Source organism: Tursiops truncatus, chromosome 8 (genome assembly GCF_011762595.2).
Source record: "Tursiops truncatus isolate mTurTru1 chromosome 8, mTurTru1.mat.Y, whole genome shotgun sequence".
Classification (NCBI taxonomy): Eukaryota; Metazoa; Chordata; class Mammalia; order Artiodactyla; family Delphinidae; genus Tursiops; species Tursiops truncatus.
The window spans coordinates 103,802,389-103,818,555 of NC_047041.1; the positions used below are offsets into that span (position 1 = coordinate 103,802,389).

The 16,167-nt window shown below is 43.3% G+C and overlaps 1 protein-coding gene across 11 annotated transcripts in view; it reads right to left on the minus strand.

Moving 5' to 3' along the window:
* The window catches only part of TESMIN (testis expressed metallothionein like protein), a 53,533-nt gene that overhangs the window by 28,340 nt on the left and 9,026 nt on the right, over window positions 1–16,167 (minus strand). For 7 of the 11 annotated variants that reach the window (XR_012333634.1, XM_073809294.1, XM_073809292.1 and 4 more), the window contains 2 exons: window positions 13,637–13,728; window positions 9,215–9,286 (listed from right to left, as the gene is read on the minus strand). Coding sequence is in view for 10 of the 11 variants with exons in the window: in XM_073809294.1 (XP_073665395.1) it covers window positions 9,215–9,286; window positions 13,637–13,728 (164 nt within the window). In the remaining variant the exon portion in view is untranslated. The remainder of the gene's footprint in view (window positions 1–9,214; window positions 9,287–13,636; window positions 13,729–16,167) is intronic. The other 4 variants (XM_073809290.1, XM_073809295.1, XM_019929086.3 and 1 more) reach the window with 1 other exon arrangement.

The window sequence follows — 16,167 nt, forward strand, 5'->3', positions numbered from 1 at the left end:
GAAGCAAAGAAAAAGCGGTAATCAGAAAACACAAAAGTGGTATTGTGTATTTCTGGTGGGAATGTAAAATGGTGCAGTCACTGTGAAAACCCGTAAGGTGTTTCCTGAAAAAGTTAAACATAGAATTACCATATAATCTAGCAATGCCACTCCTAGGTATACACCCAAAGAAATGAAAGCAGGGACTCAAGCAGATGCTTGCACACCCGTGCTCATAGGCAGCATTGTTCACAACAGTCAAAAGGCAGAAACAACCCAAGTGTCCATCAACAGATGAACGGATAAACACGCATGGTCTGTACATACAGTGGAATATTATTCAGCCTGAAAAAAATAAAGTAGTGATACATGCTACAACATGGGTGAACCCTGAAAACATCATGTTAGTGAAAGAAGCCAGACTCAAAAGGACAAATACTGTTTGAAACCACTTACATGAGGTGCCTGGAATATGAAAACTAAGAGACAGAAAGTACAGCAGAGGTTACCAGGGGTTGGGGCAAGGGGGTAATGGAAAGCTACTTGATGTGGGCAGAGTTTCCATGTGGGATGATGGTGATGGTTGCACAGCATCGTGACTGTGATTAATGTCACTGAATTATACATTTAAAAATGGTTAAAATGGTAAATTTCATGTTTTGCATATTTTACCACGATTTTAAAAAGCAAAAGGTGCAGAGAGCATGCGTGAAATGCTGCCATTTTACTGGGGAAAGAAAAGAACTTCAATAGATAAACTTTAAGACTTCAGAGGGAGACGCAAGAGGGAGGAGATATGGGGACATATGTATATGTATAGCTGATTCACTTCATTATAAAGCAGAAACTAACACACCCTTGTAAAGCATTTATACTCCAATAAAGATGTTAAAAAAAAAGCCTTCAAAAAAAGGTGGTACAAGTAATTCCACGTATACCAATAATAAGACAAAGAATGCAAATGGATTTTTAAAGTCTATTAAAACATGGGTTATTAGATTTGCTCTTTAAAAAGCCAACTATATTTAGATTACAGGAGACACACCTAAAACATAACTACCACACAGAAAGTATGAACATAAAGGGATGTTATGAGCACAACCTGCTAATACTAACCAAAGAAAATGTGGTATAGCAACATTAATATGAAACCCAAAAAAAAACCAAATATAAAGCAAAAAGCAATAGGTTACAGAGATATATTTAACAGTCGTTGGAATAATTCACAAAAAAGATATAACAATCATGAATTTGTATAACCCTTCACTATAGACTCAAAATATACAAACCAAAATGGAATTATAAGGGAAAAATAAGCAAATTCACAATCACAGTGAGAGGTCTTAATGCACTTCTATCAAAAACAGATAAATCACTCAAAATTTAATAAGCATTTAGCAGATTTAAAAAACAAAATTAACAAACTGGAGCTAATGGATAGTAAATGTATCTAACAAATAGAGAATATACATTTTTAAGTTAATATAGAATATTTTAAAAATCGATCAAACATTAAGTCATAAGGAAGTCTTCATTAATTTCAAAGCATTGATATCATATAGACCATATTATCTTACCACATTATAATTAAACATAAAAATTAACAACAAAAATGTTGCTTAAAATATATATATACATACACATATATGCATACATACATGTCTGGATACTTTGAAATGTACACCTAAATAAGTCATGAGGTGAAGAGAACATTATAATGAAAATTACAAAATATTTTGAGTGAATGACAATGAAAGTAGCACATAACTCTTGGAGGATGTAGCAAAGCAGTACCTACAGGCAGTTTATAGTTTTACATGCATTTCCTCAAAAATCAAAAAAGACTGGAAATAAATAAGCATTTAACACAAAAAGCTAGCAAAACAAGAGAGTAAAATAATAAAAGTATGAGGGAGAAAATAGTAAAGAGTAAAAGTCACTGTATTTCTGAAATAGGAAACAGAAAGACTAGCAAGAAGTGACCGCCTGGAGGGGTGGGATGTGGGGGTGGGAGGGAGGGACACACAAGAGGGAAGAGATATGGGAACATATGTATATGTATAACTGATTCATTTTGTTGTAAAGCAGAAACTAACACACCATTGTAAAGCAATTATACTCCAATAAAGATGTAAAAAAAAAAAAAGAAAGACTAGCAAGAAAATCAATAAAACCAAAAGTTGGTGCTCTGAAATGACTGACAAAACAGACAAACCTCTCATGAGACTGACTGAGGAGGAGAAAAGGTACAAATAAACAATAGCAGAAATTAAAATTAGAAAAAGTTAAAGGCTATAACTACAGATACAGAGATAATTTTTAAAATAATAAAAGAATATATGAACAGGGATATATTAATAGACTTGAAAATTTAAAGAAATCAACAATTTTCAAGAAAAAATAAAATAACAAAATGAACTCAAAAAGAAACACAAACTTAGAGAGAGCAATAAGTACTAAATAAAATGAATGAGTAATCCATCTCATATCTCCACTCCAGCCCCCAAAGACGCCAGCCCAGAAAGCTTTACGCACAAAGTTTAATCCAACTTCAGAGAACTAGTAAGTCCTACTTTGCCCAAACCTTTTCAGAGGCTAGAGAAAAAGAAGAGAGTCCAGTGGGAATGGGCAAGACTGCTAATGCATTTTATTAGGCAATTCAGCACTAAAACAAAAACCAAAGAAAATATGAGAAAGGAAAAGTACAGATCTATCTCACTCATGAAAAAGATACAAAAATCCCAAGCAACATATTGAAAACTAAATCTTGCAGTACATACAAAAGATAACATTAGTACATCATGATCAAATTGGGTTTAATCCCTGGTCTACAAGGGTGGATGACCATTAGAAAATGTTGTAATAGATCAAACTGTAAGATTAAAAGAGGAAAGAGGAAAACAATCTGATCATTTCAATGAATGCAGGCAAAAAGGCTTTGATAAAATCACCACTCATTTATAATAAGAATTTAAAAAGAAAACCTCTTAGGAAACCAGGCATAGAAGGACACTTCCTTAGCTCGAAGTGGGCATGTGGCAGAGAAGGACCCACCCTCCCCTTACTCTGCCCCTTGCCAGCAACTCTGGTTGAGCATGTGGTCAACTCCGCTCAATTTCCACTCCGCTTCCCAGCTTCCTACCCGGTATGGTCTGACCACATGACTAGGTTCTGGCCAAAGGGATACGAGTGCAAGTGACTGTGGCAGTTTCTGGTTACGCCTTGGAAGGTAAGGAGTGTGCCTTCGCCCTCCTCTTCTTCTTCCCCAGTGGGTGGAATGCAAATGTGAGGGTGGCAGCTGGGGCAGCCTTCTTAGCCCACAGAACCGAACCACTCACCTGAGGATGGCAGCGCAGCTGATAAAGGAGGTGGAGACACTGATACTGATCAGCTGCCCCAGAGCCCTGAAATGGTTGTCATTTAGAGTCTTTGAAATAGTGTCTAAGCATGTCTTCTACCTACTACAGAGCATCTCTCAAAAACCTCCAGCAAATATCTTATTTCGGGCAGGGTAAGGGAATTTTAGGAGTGTTTCTATTAAAATCAGGAGCAAGGCGATGCCAGCACCAGCACTTCCCTTCATCACCGCGCTGAGGTCCGAGCTAAGACTATAAGGCAAGGAAAAGGATGAGATAGGAAAGATACCATGGTCCTTCTCTGCAGGCAAGATGACTGTTTAAATACAAAGGTGGAGGAAATTCACAGGCGAATCACTACAACTAAGAAGCGGGATCCACGCAAGGAGCAGGATTAAGAACCCAGAACCACACCCACATGTGTACTTCAGACCTCGACAGCTGACAGGGAACACACTGCAGTTCGTGGGGGACCATATTACGGTTCTGCAAGAAGTGGTGCTAGAAAATTAATTGTACCTGTGGAAAAAAAAATTAGATTCCTACCTAATGCCACTCAGAAAAATCCATTTCAGGTGCAATAAGGTCTCAATGACAAAAAGCAAACCTTTAAAACTTTTGGAAATAGTCTAATGACACATCTGTGTAACCTTGGGATATGGACAGATTTCTTAAACAGGGCACAAAAAGGCAATAATAATAAAGACACGTAAAAAAACTAATAAAGACACGTGATAATTTTGACTACATTAAATTTAAAACTTCTGTTCATCAAAAGTCACTGCTCACCTTCAGCCATACGTATCGAGGGCCCAGTAGACATCGACCTCTCGCTAGACACTGGTGATACAGTCGTAAATAAGACACAGTCCTCCTTGTCATAAGACTTACGGTCGTGCTCCCTCTTGGGGTTAGAATGAGGGTCAGACAGGGTTGAAAACCCATGTCTAGGGCCGGGATATACACCTTGGCCCCCAGCCAAACTTCCACTCCCTTCTACTACTCATGTGGGCTTCCCCTCCACGCAGAATTGCTGTCCTCTCCTAGTAGGCTCAGACTGGTCTGCTCCTGTTGGTAACAGCGATAGTGGCAGCCACAAGAAGAGAGCTGGAAAAGCATCACCCTCTCTGGTCTCAGGCTCCCCCGCTTGGTGGGTCAGTCAAGACAGAGGTAAGGGTTCCAAGTCTTCAGTGGAAGGAAATCTGCCTGCCTGCAGCTTGATGAATGAGAGTGGATGGTGGTCTTTCAGGGCATGCCTCATTCCTGTGAGTTTATGCTCTGTCACCGTGCCATCTGCAGTCTAGGTATTCTCGTACAAGGTATTCGTGCTGTCCCCCTTCTTCAGTCTACTCTCACCATTGCCCAGGAAACCACATCTACAGCCATCACTTGAGGTTTGGTGGCCCCTCTCTTGGCTGTGAAATACCAAGGGAGCACCATCTGTTAAAGATGCTGTCCTTGAGGTACAGACTGTTTCAGTGCTGGCAGGCTGGCAACATTCCAGCACTCTGTGGGTAATCTTACTCTGTCACTTAACGAGAAGGTGATAATACTGTCAAGAAAATACCTGCGATACCCCGTGGTACAGTCACTTCTCATAAGCACATTGTATCCTAGAATTAGCTGTAGTGTTTGAAAAGATTAGAGATGATATATATTCGAAACTCACTCTTCATTCATTGGCACCCTGACAAATCCCCAGCTAGGAACACTTGAAAACATTGGAATAAATATTTGAAACGCTTTAGATGCATATTTGAGCTGGTAAAAAAAATTAAAGAAATGCCTCAGAGACCAAAAAATGAAAGAGAAGCAAACACTCAGCGGGGTAAGCTGAAGCTGAAGCCTGCAGCTATCTCAGGGCTCCGCTGATCCCAACAACCAAAGGCTTTGGTTTTAACTGTTACAGGGAGGAAGAGCGGGGGACGACAACAACCATAATAATGGCAAACAGAACATCTACAATATGCCAGGCATTGCTCTAAGTGCTTTATACACTCACGCATGTGTTTACATATATTTAATATATTTACATACATTAATGCTCAAGGCATGGGACCAGCTCCAAGATCTACACATAAAGCTGGAACGGTAGAAGGTCTGTACCCAGTGGAAGAATGAACTAGGAAAAATGCCCTGCAAAAGAAAGGGCAAGAAAAATGCATGTGTGCCTTGGCTTGAGAGGAGGGGGCTCACTTGGGTTTGAGACCTGAATTCATATTAACTGTGTGGCCTAAAAAAAAAAGTCTTAGCCAAAAATTTTAGGTTGTCCAAATTGAAGGGGCCACCAAGTCCCAAGTAGAAACAAACTCAAACTTTCTCTGAAGAAATGTACTCTCAAGCCAACCTCAAAGAATTCCCACATATAAAGTTCCAGTGATTATAATTCTCTCTCTCTCTCTCTCTCTCTCTCTCTCTCACACACACACACACACAGAAAATCACAAAATACATGAGGTAACAAGCCATAATGAGTGAAAGATCGAGAGAAGAAACAAACACCAGAAGCAGATAAGCAGAGACTTTAATATTAGAATTATAAGCTATAGAATATAAATTATTTATTATTCTAAAATATAAAAGAAGGGATCAAAAGTATAAGTAAGGAACAAGAGACTATAAAAAAATGACCATCCAGATTTGACCTTCTACTCCACAGAATTCTGGTTAATTCATTCTAGTTAATTAATTAATCCAATTAACCTGAGGCAGAGGCAAAGGCCATTTGAAGAAGCAATATTGGAGACTACCCAATCTATGATTAAAATCTTGATTTAGATTTGATTAGGGTGAAAAATTAGATAGTATAACTTCTCCCAACAAGTCCCACCCAGTATCTCAGCAAAAATTGAGTTGGAATGGAAGATGCTTAAAAAATTGAGTTTGGATTTCTTTAAAGTCGATACATGAAAGGGCTAATTAAAACTGCCATGGAAAAACCCTATACTCATAACATAAAGCCAATTCCTTCCTTCAGCGTGCTCGTGAAAGAGAAGAGCCCTTTCTCCACTCCACTGCAGAGGGTTCCTTATCACTCTATGAAATTATTGTCCAAAGGTTCAGAACTTAACACATGTCACTGCCTGTATCAAAAAACATCCTGATACAAAAGTGGGTTACAAATCAGTGTTTTAATAACCTAATCATGATGCAGTAAATCAATGTTTAAAATGCATAAAAATTATTAAGAAAATCATTTCCCACAGTGATGGAAAGGTAGACATGAACTACTTATAAAATCTTAAAATCAATTTTTAATAATCGATAAATTTTCAATAAAATAATCACAAAACATTTATCTACCTTTTAATTAAGTTTACATCAACACCATTTTAATTATACAGATTAACTTTATCATTTAAAAATAATTCTCAGCTTTTTTTGGCTAATGGAACAACAACAACAAAAGGTTGGAGCACATGATTTCAGGTTTCGAGCATAATCAGCAAAGGCACGACAAAGAGCAGCTCTAGCAAAGGGGGTGAGTGCAGAGTGGGCCCCTCCTCTCCCACAGCAAGAAGGCAATAGATAACCTTTCCAGACGCGGAAGCAAGCTTCAGAAAGCCTGAAAACAGAAGTCACTAAAATGGTAGCTTCTAGGGAGGAGTCCAGAGAGTGGGGAGAGGTGGAGCAGGGTACTAGGACTTTCCATCATAATCAGATATAGTCACTGATTTTTACCCACGTGTATGTATCACTTCGATTTCTAAAAAATACAATAATGTGTTTTTCTCTTTATTAATGGCCAATTAGTAGTAATCATTCTTAACCTTTATCCAGGAGAGACTCCCAAATAAAGTAGGACAAATGCACTCCAAGAAAATTAGATTCCATTGCCTTGAACGTGGCTTAGCTGCGGGGAGTAAAGAGCTAAAGGAAGCCAGTGGTGATGCTTGCTAGCGAAGCAGTGAAGCCTGGTGGCGAAGCAGGCAACGGTGAACCCACCCCTGACTCGCTCCAGTGCGAGTGCCTGTGGCACACTGAGAGACAGAGTGGTGTTGCCGCCAGCACCTGTTCACGGGTCTCTCCAAGAAGCTCCGCGGGGGTACATTTGCCCATTCCTTGGCCTTTCCAAAAGCAGTATTTCCAGAGATAGTTGGTTTCTCAGTGACAGACTGATAACAACCAAACCGCGATGCACTGCTCAGAATGCTGTGTGTTAATTTATGGTGGAAATAACCCCTCCGGTGCCCATAACGTTTGCAGCCTCTACCCAGGGCCCCCTGCTCCTCGGGATGGAGCTACTGAGGAAGCTAAACGGCGGCGCTGAGTGTGCTAACAGAGGCGCAGAGTCACGGGGCACAACGGGAGGGTGCAAGCCCCCCGGCACACGGCACACAGCACACAGCACGTCTCTGGAGAAGGCCGCACCTGTGGCCCCCAGCGACACTGCCTCCCTTCCCTGGACAGCACTGGAAACGCTCTGAGCCTCCTTTTCCTTTGTTCCAGTGCTGACCGAGCCCCCTTGTGATGATAAATTCTTTCTTTAGTGTGTCAAGTCACCGATTAATCTGGAAAGCTGCCTCTAGGCAGGAAGCTCTTTCTTGGGCTTTTCCATTATGAGGTAATCAATAAGTTAAACCCTTCCTGGAGACTCATCTTATCTCCACATCCTTAAGAGTTACCTCATTCTGTCCCCGGTCATAGTCTACACCTTGCTCTAGGCTTCATGGGTTATTCACAGGCTCCCCAGTCGCCAGCCCAGCCAGCAGCTTGGCAGCCCCTGTGCACAGGAAGCCGCGCCCACCCCCGGCTCTGTCCACTCTAGACTCTACCACCTGGTCCTCCACCGCATCAGAAGTTCCATCTGGGCCGGCCACTCCGGCTTGACAGTGTCGTGTGGTCCAGGCTTTGCCCTCTGCTCTCCTTCCTCCTCACCCAGCTGCATTTTTAGAGCTCCTGATCAGTGGTCTCGTGGCGTTTCCAACGTTCAGACAGGTACAGGCCTCGCATTCACAGACTAAACCAATGACAGCTCAGTATTCACATACAGTCAACCCTAGATTTCAACATTAACTTTAAAAAATCAGATTTTTTCTCCATTTTGTTTTGTGAACCAAGTTTCATGGACTTCTGGATTTTTAGCCACGTCTGCACCCCCACATCACTGTCCCATCACTGGAGCTCTCAGTGACTTCAGCAGAAGCTCTGCAACGGAAAAATCACGTGGAGATGGTGGCTAGGGTTGTTAGACATCGGGCGAGGCGGCATCTCCTGTTCCATCATGTAACAAAGCTAGGCAGGCACTCAGGGCAGAAGGCAGCAGCCCGGAGCAGAGGCTGAGAGCGGCAGACCACACCAGTAAGAGTCTCCGCGTGACAGGGTGGGGACGGGGCTCGAGTGCACGGTGCCGTCAGTCGGGGTGGCTGGTCCGCTTCCTATTTCAGCCACACCACCCACCCCGGCCCATGATTCTGCTTCACAACCTACCCTACCACGCTGCTGAGCGAGCCTCCAGGGAGCTGGCGCCCCTGGGGGAGAATGTTTCTAAGAGGAATTCAATATAGAGTAAACCAATGCATCAAACTTTTAAAAACTAGGAGGTGGAAATGTTACAGTTAATGCTCAATAAGGATGCCGTGTTTAGCACTTGTCTGGGGCGCTGAACAAGGTAAACCTAAATCCAAGAAAATCACACCACTTGCGGTCCTTTCCTAGGTTAGTTGGTCAAGATAACACCAAAAGATCCCAACCAGGCTTATGCAGAACGTGTGGCTTCTTGTTGCTCTGGTTTACAAGGAGCGTCAGGACCCAGCTGTTGAGTCTCAACTGTAGCCTACACGCTACTAGCCATTCAGGTCTGTCTGGACTCTGCTCCACTTACTGACATCTAAACGACCTTATTTCTATTTAATAATGAAGGATTTGGGATTACTTACAATTTCAGACACTGTGATTTGGTACAGTTACATGGCTTTTTAGACTCTGTGTCCCATGAACTAACAGTTACTCTATAAAGATTAAAAAAGAAAATGTATTCAGATCATTACTCTTTAAAAAGAGAATTAGCTAAGCAGCTGGTGTTTTTGAACAAATACTGAAAATCTCAACACAAGAGAGTTACAGGTGTTATTTATCGGTGCCTGATCAGGAGGGGGTGCGGCACGCACATTCACACGTGGGGGCGCGAGCCTGGCCAGGTCCAGCTGCACGTCCAGGGACCCTATCGCTGTCTGCTCCCCAAGAAGCCTTCCCCGAGTTTCTTCCACTGATCTGTTTAAACCTCTACTGTGTGTGGCTCCCCACACCAAATAGCTTTTTAGTTTTATTTTCTGTATTTTCCAAAATCAGAACACTAACGAAAAGTATGAATTAAAGACTAACAGATAAACGGCTGTTCACATTGTTAGAGCTGTCCAACTAGGATTACCACCAGTATCAAAGCGTGTTTTGAATGTGTCATGTGGGCATTGGGGACCTCCCTCCTCACCATTCCTTTGGGGATTAGCCTAGAAGCCATCTCCAAGGGTGAAGGAGGAGGAGAGATGAGTGTGCGTTGGAGGCGGCTAAACCTGAGAGGCGGCTGTGGGTTAAGAAACCGAGACAAGTTCCCAAGGGCTGCTTAGAAGTGTTGCTTCTGAGGGGACTTGGGATGTTGGCCACGTGAGGCGGTGGGTAGATCTGGGGACGAGAAGGAGCACACGTGTCAAAACCCCGGCTGTGACTGGGGCTCTCCCTCCCTCCCTCCCTCGAGTTCGGCCACCTGCTCCCCGAGACGGCGTGTGCAGGCTTCGCTTCTGCAACCACTGGCTGCTTCCGGGCAGGGACACATCCTGGTCTCGGGTTTCCTACAGGAGCTGCTACAGTACTTGGCACACACAGGGCTTGCTGACAGTCCCCTGTCACCCCATGGAGCATGGGAACTACCCTCGGCCTGTGCTCCGTGCCCTCACAAACACAACCGTCTCCAGTCAGGGCTGAGGTCGGTCTAAGCCTCAGCTCAGCCCACCCTCCCCTCTGCTCTGGCTGCTTCGCTCATCAGGGCTCCGCCACTCTTCTCACCGGCTCTGCTTCTGTTTCGTGACCCCGTCCTCCCTCATTTGAAACAGCAAATGGTAACTGACTCCTGGGTGAGCTGCTAAGTGTTCCTTCTTCTGGAGATGTCTCTCGTTTTTAAAATAATGTCCCCATACTATGTTACTGAATGCTATATTTATTTATTCTTCGTCTAGTCTAGTTCTCTCCTTTAGAGAGAGGAGAGTTGCAGCCTTCTATTCTCATGGGTGCCTGGAGGTGGCAGATCTGGCTACACTGCTCCTGGCCCACCCACCCTGGATCACACATGGGCTGTTCAGGGGAAGGGGACATGCGCACAGACTTCACTGCTCTTGCCCTCAGCCCTGCCTCTAAAATGGGGCACGGGGTGGCCTGGCACTACCTGTCCAGAGGAACCAAAACTCTTCTCTTTAAGAATGAGGTGGAGGTCCATGGAGACACTCCAGTGGTGATCCGCCACAATTGTGGAAGCAGAGAGGACAATTCACTGAGTACCTACAGTGTCAGGAAGATGCCAACAGGCACTGACTAAGAGATCACCATGTGGCCAGGACTGTCATAAGAGCTTCAGGGGAACACCAAAAAATATATATATTTTTAAATTTACAGTGCCTGTTCTAGAGGAATCCACCAAATAATTTGGGACATGAGATGATATATACAATTGAAAAATTAGAGAACAGAAGATATTATATAATCAACTATCAAATTATATGATACTGATTGTAAATGACACAAAATTCAGGGGCAGTTTAATAGAGATGTAAAAACAAAACAAACTACTTCTGTAAGAAGTAGAACTTGACATTGACTTTCAAGGGTGTGAAGTTTTTTGTTATTCAACAAAAGGATGTTTCAGTTGAAATAACAGCACGAGCAAAGACACCACATCAGGGATGAGCACAGAGCGCCTGAGGGGACAGTAAAGGGACAAGTTCCTTGTAATGGACTAAACTGGGAAAAAACTTCCATGGCTCTAATAATGTTTGACTACTCTTTTTGCCAATCTGAAGAGTAAAGGGTTAGAAGAGATCTGGACAACTCTGCCTCAGAAAAGTATTATAAATAAACTGTACCACAGTTGAGATATGACCTTATCTTTAAGAAAAAATTTCCAGAGAAGCGGACTCTTGCATATTATAATGTTCATTATGTCACCAAAAATAAAGGCCTCAATGATGTAACAAAATTCACATTAACGCCTGACTGATAATCAGATTATTAAAGCTATGCAGAGTGACAGGACGTGAATTTTTATTCATATGATAAGGTAGTTAATAAGTTAGCCAGTTCACCACCTATCTCTAAAGAATGACGATTGGGTGAATTCACCCATATGGACTGCTGGCCGTAAGGCCCAAGCTGGCCTGCTTTTACGTCATCTACTATTTTAGAACGTTTAAACAGTATTGGGCTGACAGAATTTCCTTTCTGATGTCTTCAGACCTAGCTTGACCCTCTTATCTCGTGGAAGTTTAAAAAAGAAAAAAAGAAAAAAAAGCCTAACAAAGAGATAAAGAGGTCTAGCCAATTAGTTGTGGTTGGGAACTCATACAGAATGAGACAGGCAGCAAACAGTTTTCTGACAGCTCCCTCACCACAAATAATAAATTGGTAGAGATTCCAGCACACCGTCAGTACCATGGATGTTGAGATGAAAATCATCTGGCTGGTTCAGTGGTGTGACATCAAGTAATTATTTGCAGCAAAAAAATACGAAAACAAAGCTCATGTTGTTCCTGGCACATCATTTATAATAGAAAAATATTTTATGACCTGCATAATTCCTTCACACTAGAGAAAACCTAGTAGAGACTGGGAAGAAGGCAGGGGGAGGGTGGGAGAAAGGAGAAATACACTGCAGTGAAAACTTCCTCACTACTGCTCCTCTGTGGAAACGGGTGCCAGCTGCAGCACAGAGAAACCTCAAACGGCACTGTAGCTCTGAGAGCACACACTTGAACTAGTGTTAGAAACACCAAGTTCCCTTGAATGCGCTGGACACGCTAAAGCACGTGGTGGTGCAATACTGTTGGCCAGATGCTCCCAGATGGCAAGAAAGATGAAGTGAGTATCTTCAGGACAGTAACGCCCTGGGTACATGGTGTAACACTATGCTGGCAGTATTACATAGCAGCAGAATCTAGAGGCTGCCCACAGAGTTGTTTTGTCCAGAAACATTAAGAGCCGTGATTCTAGAACCAATTACAGCGACAGCAGCCATACCCTCGCTGATCCATGGCGCAAGAGTGGAGGCAGGAGAAAGGCTCCTATAGTCTTAGTCCATCAAATTAAGTGAGAGTCATTGACCAGCTCCGCAACCAACAGCTAAGACCGAAGCAGCAAGTCACACGAGCAACCGACACTCTTCAGCGACGTCGCGGAGGTGGAGTGTGACTGAATCCCAGCCAGTCTCCAGAACTCCACCTGAGCCTCTCACACTGCCCCGGACAACCGTCCTCACACTCAGCAGCGCCGCGGTGGGGATGTGCCTGATGGTGGACACTTCAGGAGCCCGGAGGCTCCAGAGGCTACAGTCTACGTTTCCTAAATTGCCTGCCCTGACTTCTTTCGGGTCCTCAGATGTACATCTGCATTAGGCTGTGTGCCCCAAAACTTCGGAAGGCAGTAAGAGACTGATCTCCATCACCAACGAAAGGGTTCCGTGAACAGAAAGGGCTGCCCCATCTACTAATAGCACATGAATGTTACTCTTTAACTCAACAAAGAGTTTCAACCGGCTTGGTTAGTTTAATTAGTTACGATTATAGACATGACTTTAAAATGGCAAGACGAAGCCCCAGATAAGAGCAGCCACGTCCACCTGGAGACTGTGTGCCTCGGCCCCTGCCATTGAACGTGAACTGACAGAACAGGGAAGGCAGCGGGCAGAGGCAGCCATAAAGGCACATAAAGACTGCCGTCGACATTAAGTGACATTAAGTGACTGCCACACCATTACTTATGCTGATGACAGCAAAAAGAAACGGCAGCTAAGTTTAAATCAACGTGAACTCAAGACAGAGCTAGGAACGGCAGCAAGTCTCTGAAACAATGACAGCGGACGGTGGACGGAGAGTGGAAGCAAATGGAGGTTACAGACCAGTCTTTCCAGCAGCCACAAACCAGACACGCGCAGCAACACTGTTAGTGCACTGCTGAATATAAACATCATATTTTAGAAGTCATAAAGGTTTTCAGGTAAAACTAATTTTAAAACTCAGGAAAAAAATCACAAATGTACCCAAGAGCCTCTTAAACTCTTACATTAAAGTAAGTGACAATTGATTGCTTTTAATCCTTACCTAGCCGAAGTCATTTTTGGTGGTCCTGGAGGAGTTGATCCCAAAAGGAAAGCAGACCCGTTGACTACGGATGGTAAGGCTCCATTATCAAGCTGTGTAAAGTCAAAGGCAAGCATGATTTGAATTAGTATACATTTTGAGTTTATTCCCGTCAGCCCCTAGGTACAGATAAAAATGATTCTTTTTCTTCTAGAGGTTTACATCACAATCCCTTTACATTCATCCAGGCCTTATTACCACCATGATTCTGCTAACACCTGAGCAGGTTCCAGCCGAGGCTTTTCAGCAGAAGTGGGAGGAGCCCAGCCCAGTCATCTCACCCCGCCTGACCACAGGATGCCCTGGGGTGAGAAAGCCCTGACTGTGGACAGAGACAGAAGTGCGTTGTGGATTCTGGGCCGGGCCATCCACAAGCTGGCAAGCAGTACACACAGCTGTCAGTGGGCTGGCCGGCGACATTGCAATGGGCATCCTTTTCATTTTGATGAACTACCAACTGTGAAATAAATTCAACTACAAATTTCTGTAAGCTAAAAATGTTCTTTAATTATTATTATATTCTTAGTACAACACAAGAGATCTTGACATCTGAAGTCTCATTGGCAACCATTACTTTTTCATCTAGTCATAAAAAATTTTGTAGTCAATTTTAACAAATTCAAAAGCAATGTCATAATCTCTGCATCATCCATGTCCTTTGCTTTCTCCGTTCTCATTTTCCTTTATATTATCCATTAGCATGGCTCACAGGGAAAGGAAAGGGTAGCATCATCAACACTGACCTAATTTTCTTATCAGAAGCTTGAAGAAATTTAAAGTGTTGAATAAATTTAGGTTTTGAGATTATTTGTATATATCACAGTTAAACATCCTATCCTTGTCCCTGAAAACTTGAAATTTAAAAATAAGCTTTATTTAAGAAGCACAGTCTTGGAATTCCCTGGCGGTCCAGGGAATTAGGACTTAGGACTCCGTGCTTTCACTGCCGAGGGCCTGGGTTCAATCCCTGGTTGGGAAACTAAGATCCCACAAGCGTGAGGCCAAAAAAAAAAGAAAGAAAGAAAGAAAGAAAAAGCATGGTCTTAGAAAAACACATTTTATTCATCTTCCTTCTTTTCTCTCTTCTGCCTGTTTTTAAATAGTGTGTAATCCCTGTTGGGGCCTGAAGACACTGAGAAACCGCTCTGGGTCCAACTCCTTCATTACAAATCCGCCCCCCACCCCAAACCCCGAGTCCCACTGAGAAGTCACCCCCAGGACCTGCCCTGTTGGGTCTGGCCGAGAGCTGGGGGGCTCTGCTCTCCTCTCACTCACTTTACTGGAGGGAAGTGTTCACAGGTTACTGCAACTGTTTCCTTTGCAGTCACCCAGACACCTAATTATTGGGCCAACATCTCCAGGTGGCAGTCCAAAGTTTTGCATTCTTTTGAAGAAAGGATTTCACAGTCCTTGGGGTTGAGACAATTCTTTGCATAAACCAGATACAATTGCTCTTTTTCTCCTTTGCTTATTTAGCCCCAAAGTAAAGCAGAGAAAGAGAGATGTCTTTTCAGTACTACATAGGTGGTAAATCTAGGGCAGCTTTATACTAGAATCCATGACTTTCCTCGGCAATGTCGAACTGCCTAGGATGGAAGAAATAAAACCTAAGAGGGTGCTTCCCCGTCATGTCACCTGGGGATCTTGCTAAAATGCAGTTTCTGTGTCAGTGAGTCTGGGGTGGAGCCCGAGATCCTGCATTTCTAACAAGCTTCCTAGTGATGCCCACGCTCCTGGTCCACACACCGCACGCACTTTGAGTAGCAAAGAGCTGAAGAATATACAGAATCGGGGTTTGGCAAGGAAGCCGGGGTTCTAGGGTTGCAGCAAAGGCATTGCTAAAATAATTACCCCAAGGTCCACACTGGATAAGAGGTCAGAGGAGCCAAAATGAGGTAGGTCTAAACACAGCCAAGGAAAAGAGGGGAGGGGCAGAAAGAGGGAGACTATGGTCCAAAGGGGCCTTTCAGTGCACGAGTTCAGTGGTAGAAAAGCAAGTCCAACGTGTGCCTTGCTGACTGGGGCTGAAACCATTAGCAAAACAAGACGGGTGGTGTGGAGGAGGCAAGGAGGTAGAGGCCTACGTGCAGCATCAACAGAGACTTGCATCAGGCGCTCATAGCATCAGGCTGACACTCATCTCCGGCCCTGATTAACTCCTTGCCCCTCCTGGCTAATAAATACTTCATTCGAGAAGTATTTATTTACTCACTCAGCAAATATTTCACTCTATTTATACCCACTGCCTCAGAGATCTCCTCTAGTCTCGTGGCTTTAAATGCCACCTCTGCGCAATGAGCCACAGCAATGAGAAGCCCGCGCACCGCAGCGAAGAGTAGCCCCCCGCTCGCCGCAACTAGAGAAAGCCCGCGCGCAGCCACGAAGACCCAACGTAGCCAAAAATAAATAATAAATACATTAATTAATTTAAAAAAATACAACCCTAGACTGTCAAAACTGAAAAATTAAAAAAAAACAAGACTTAAGGAAAA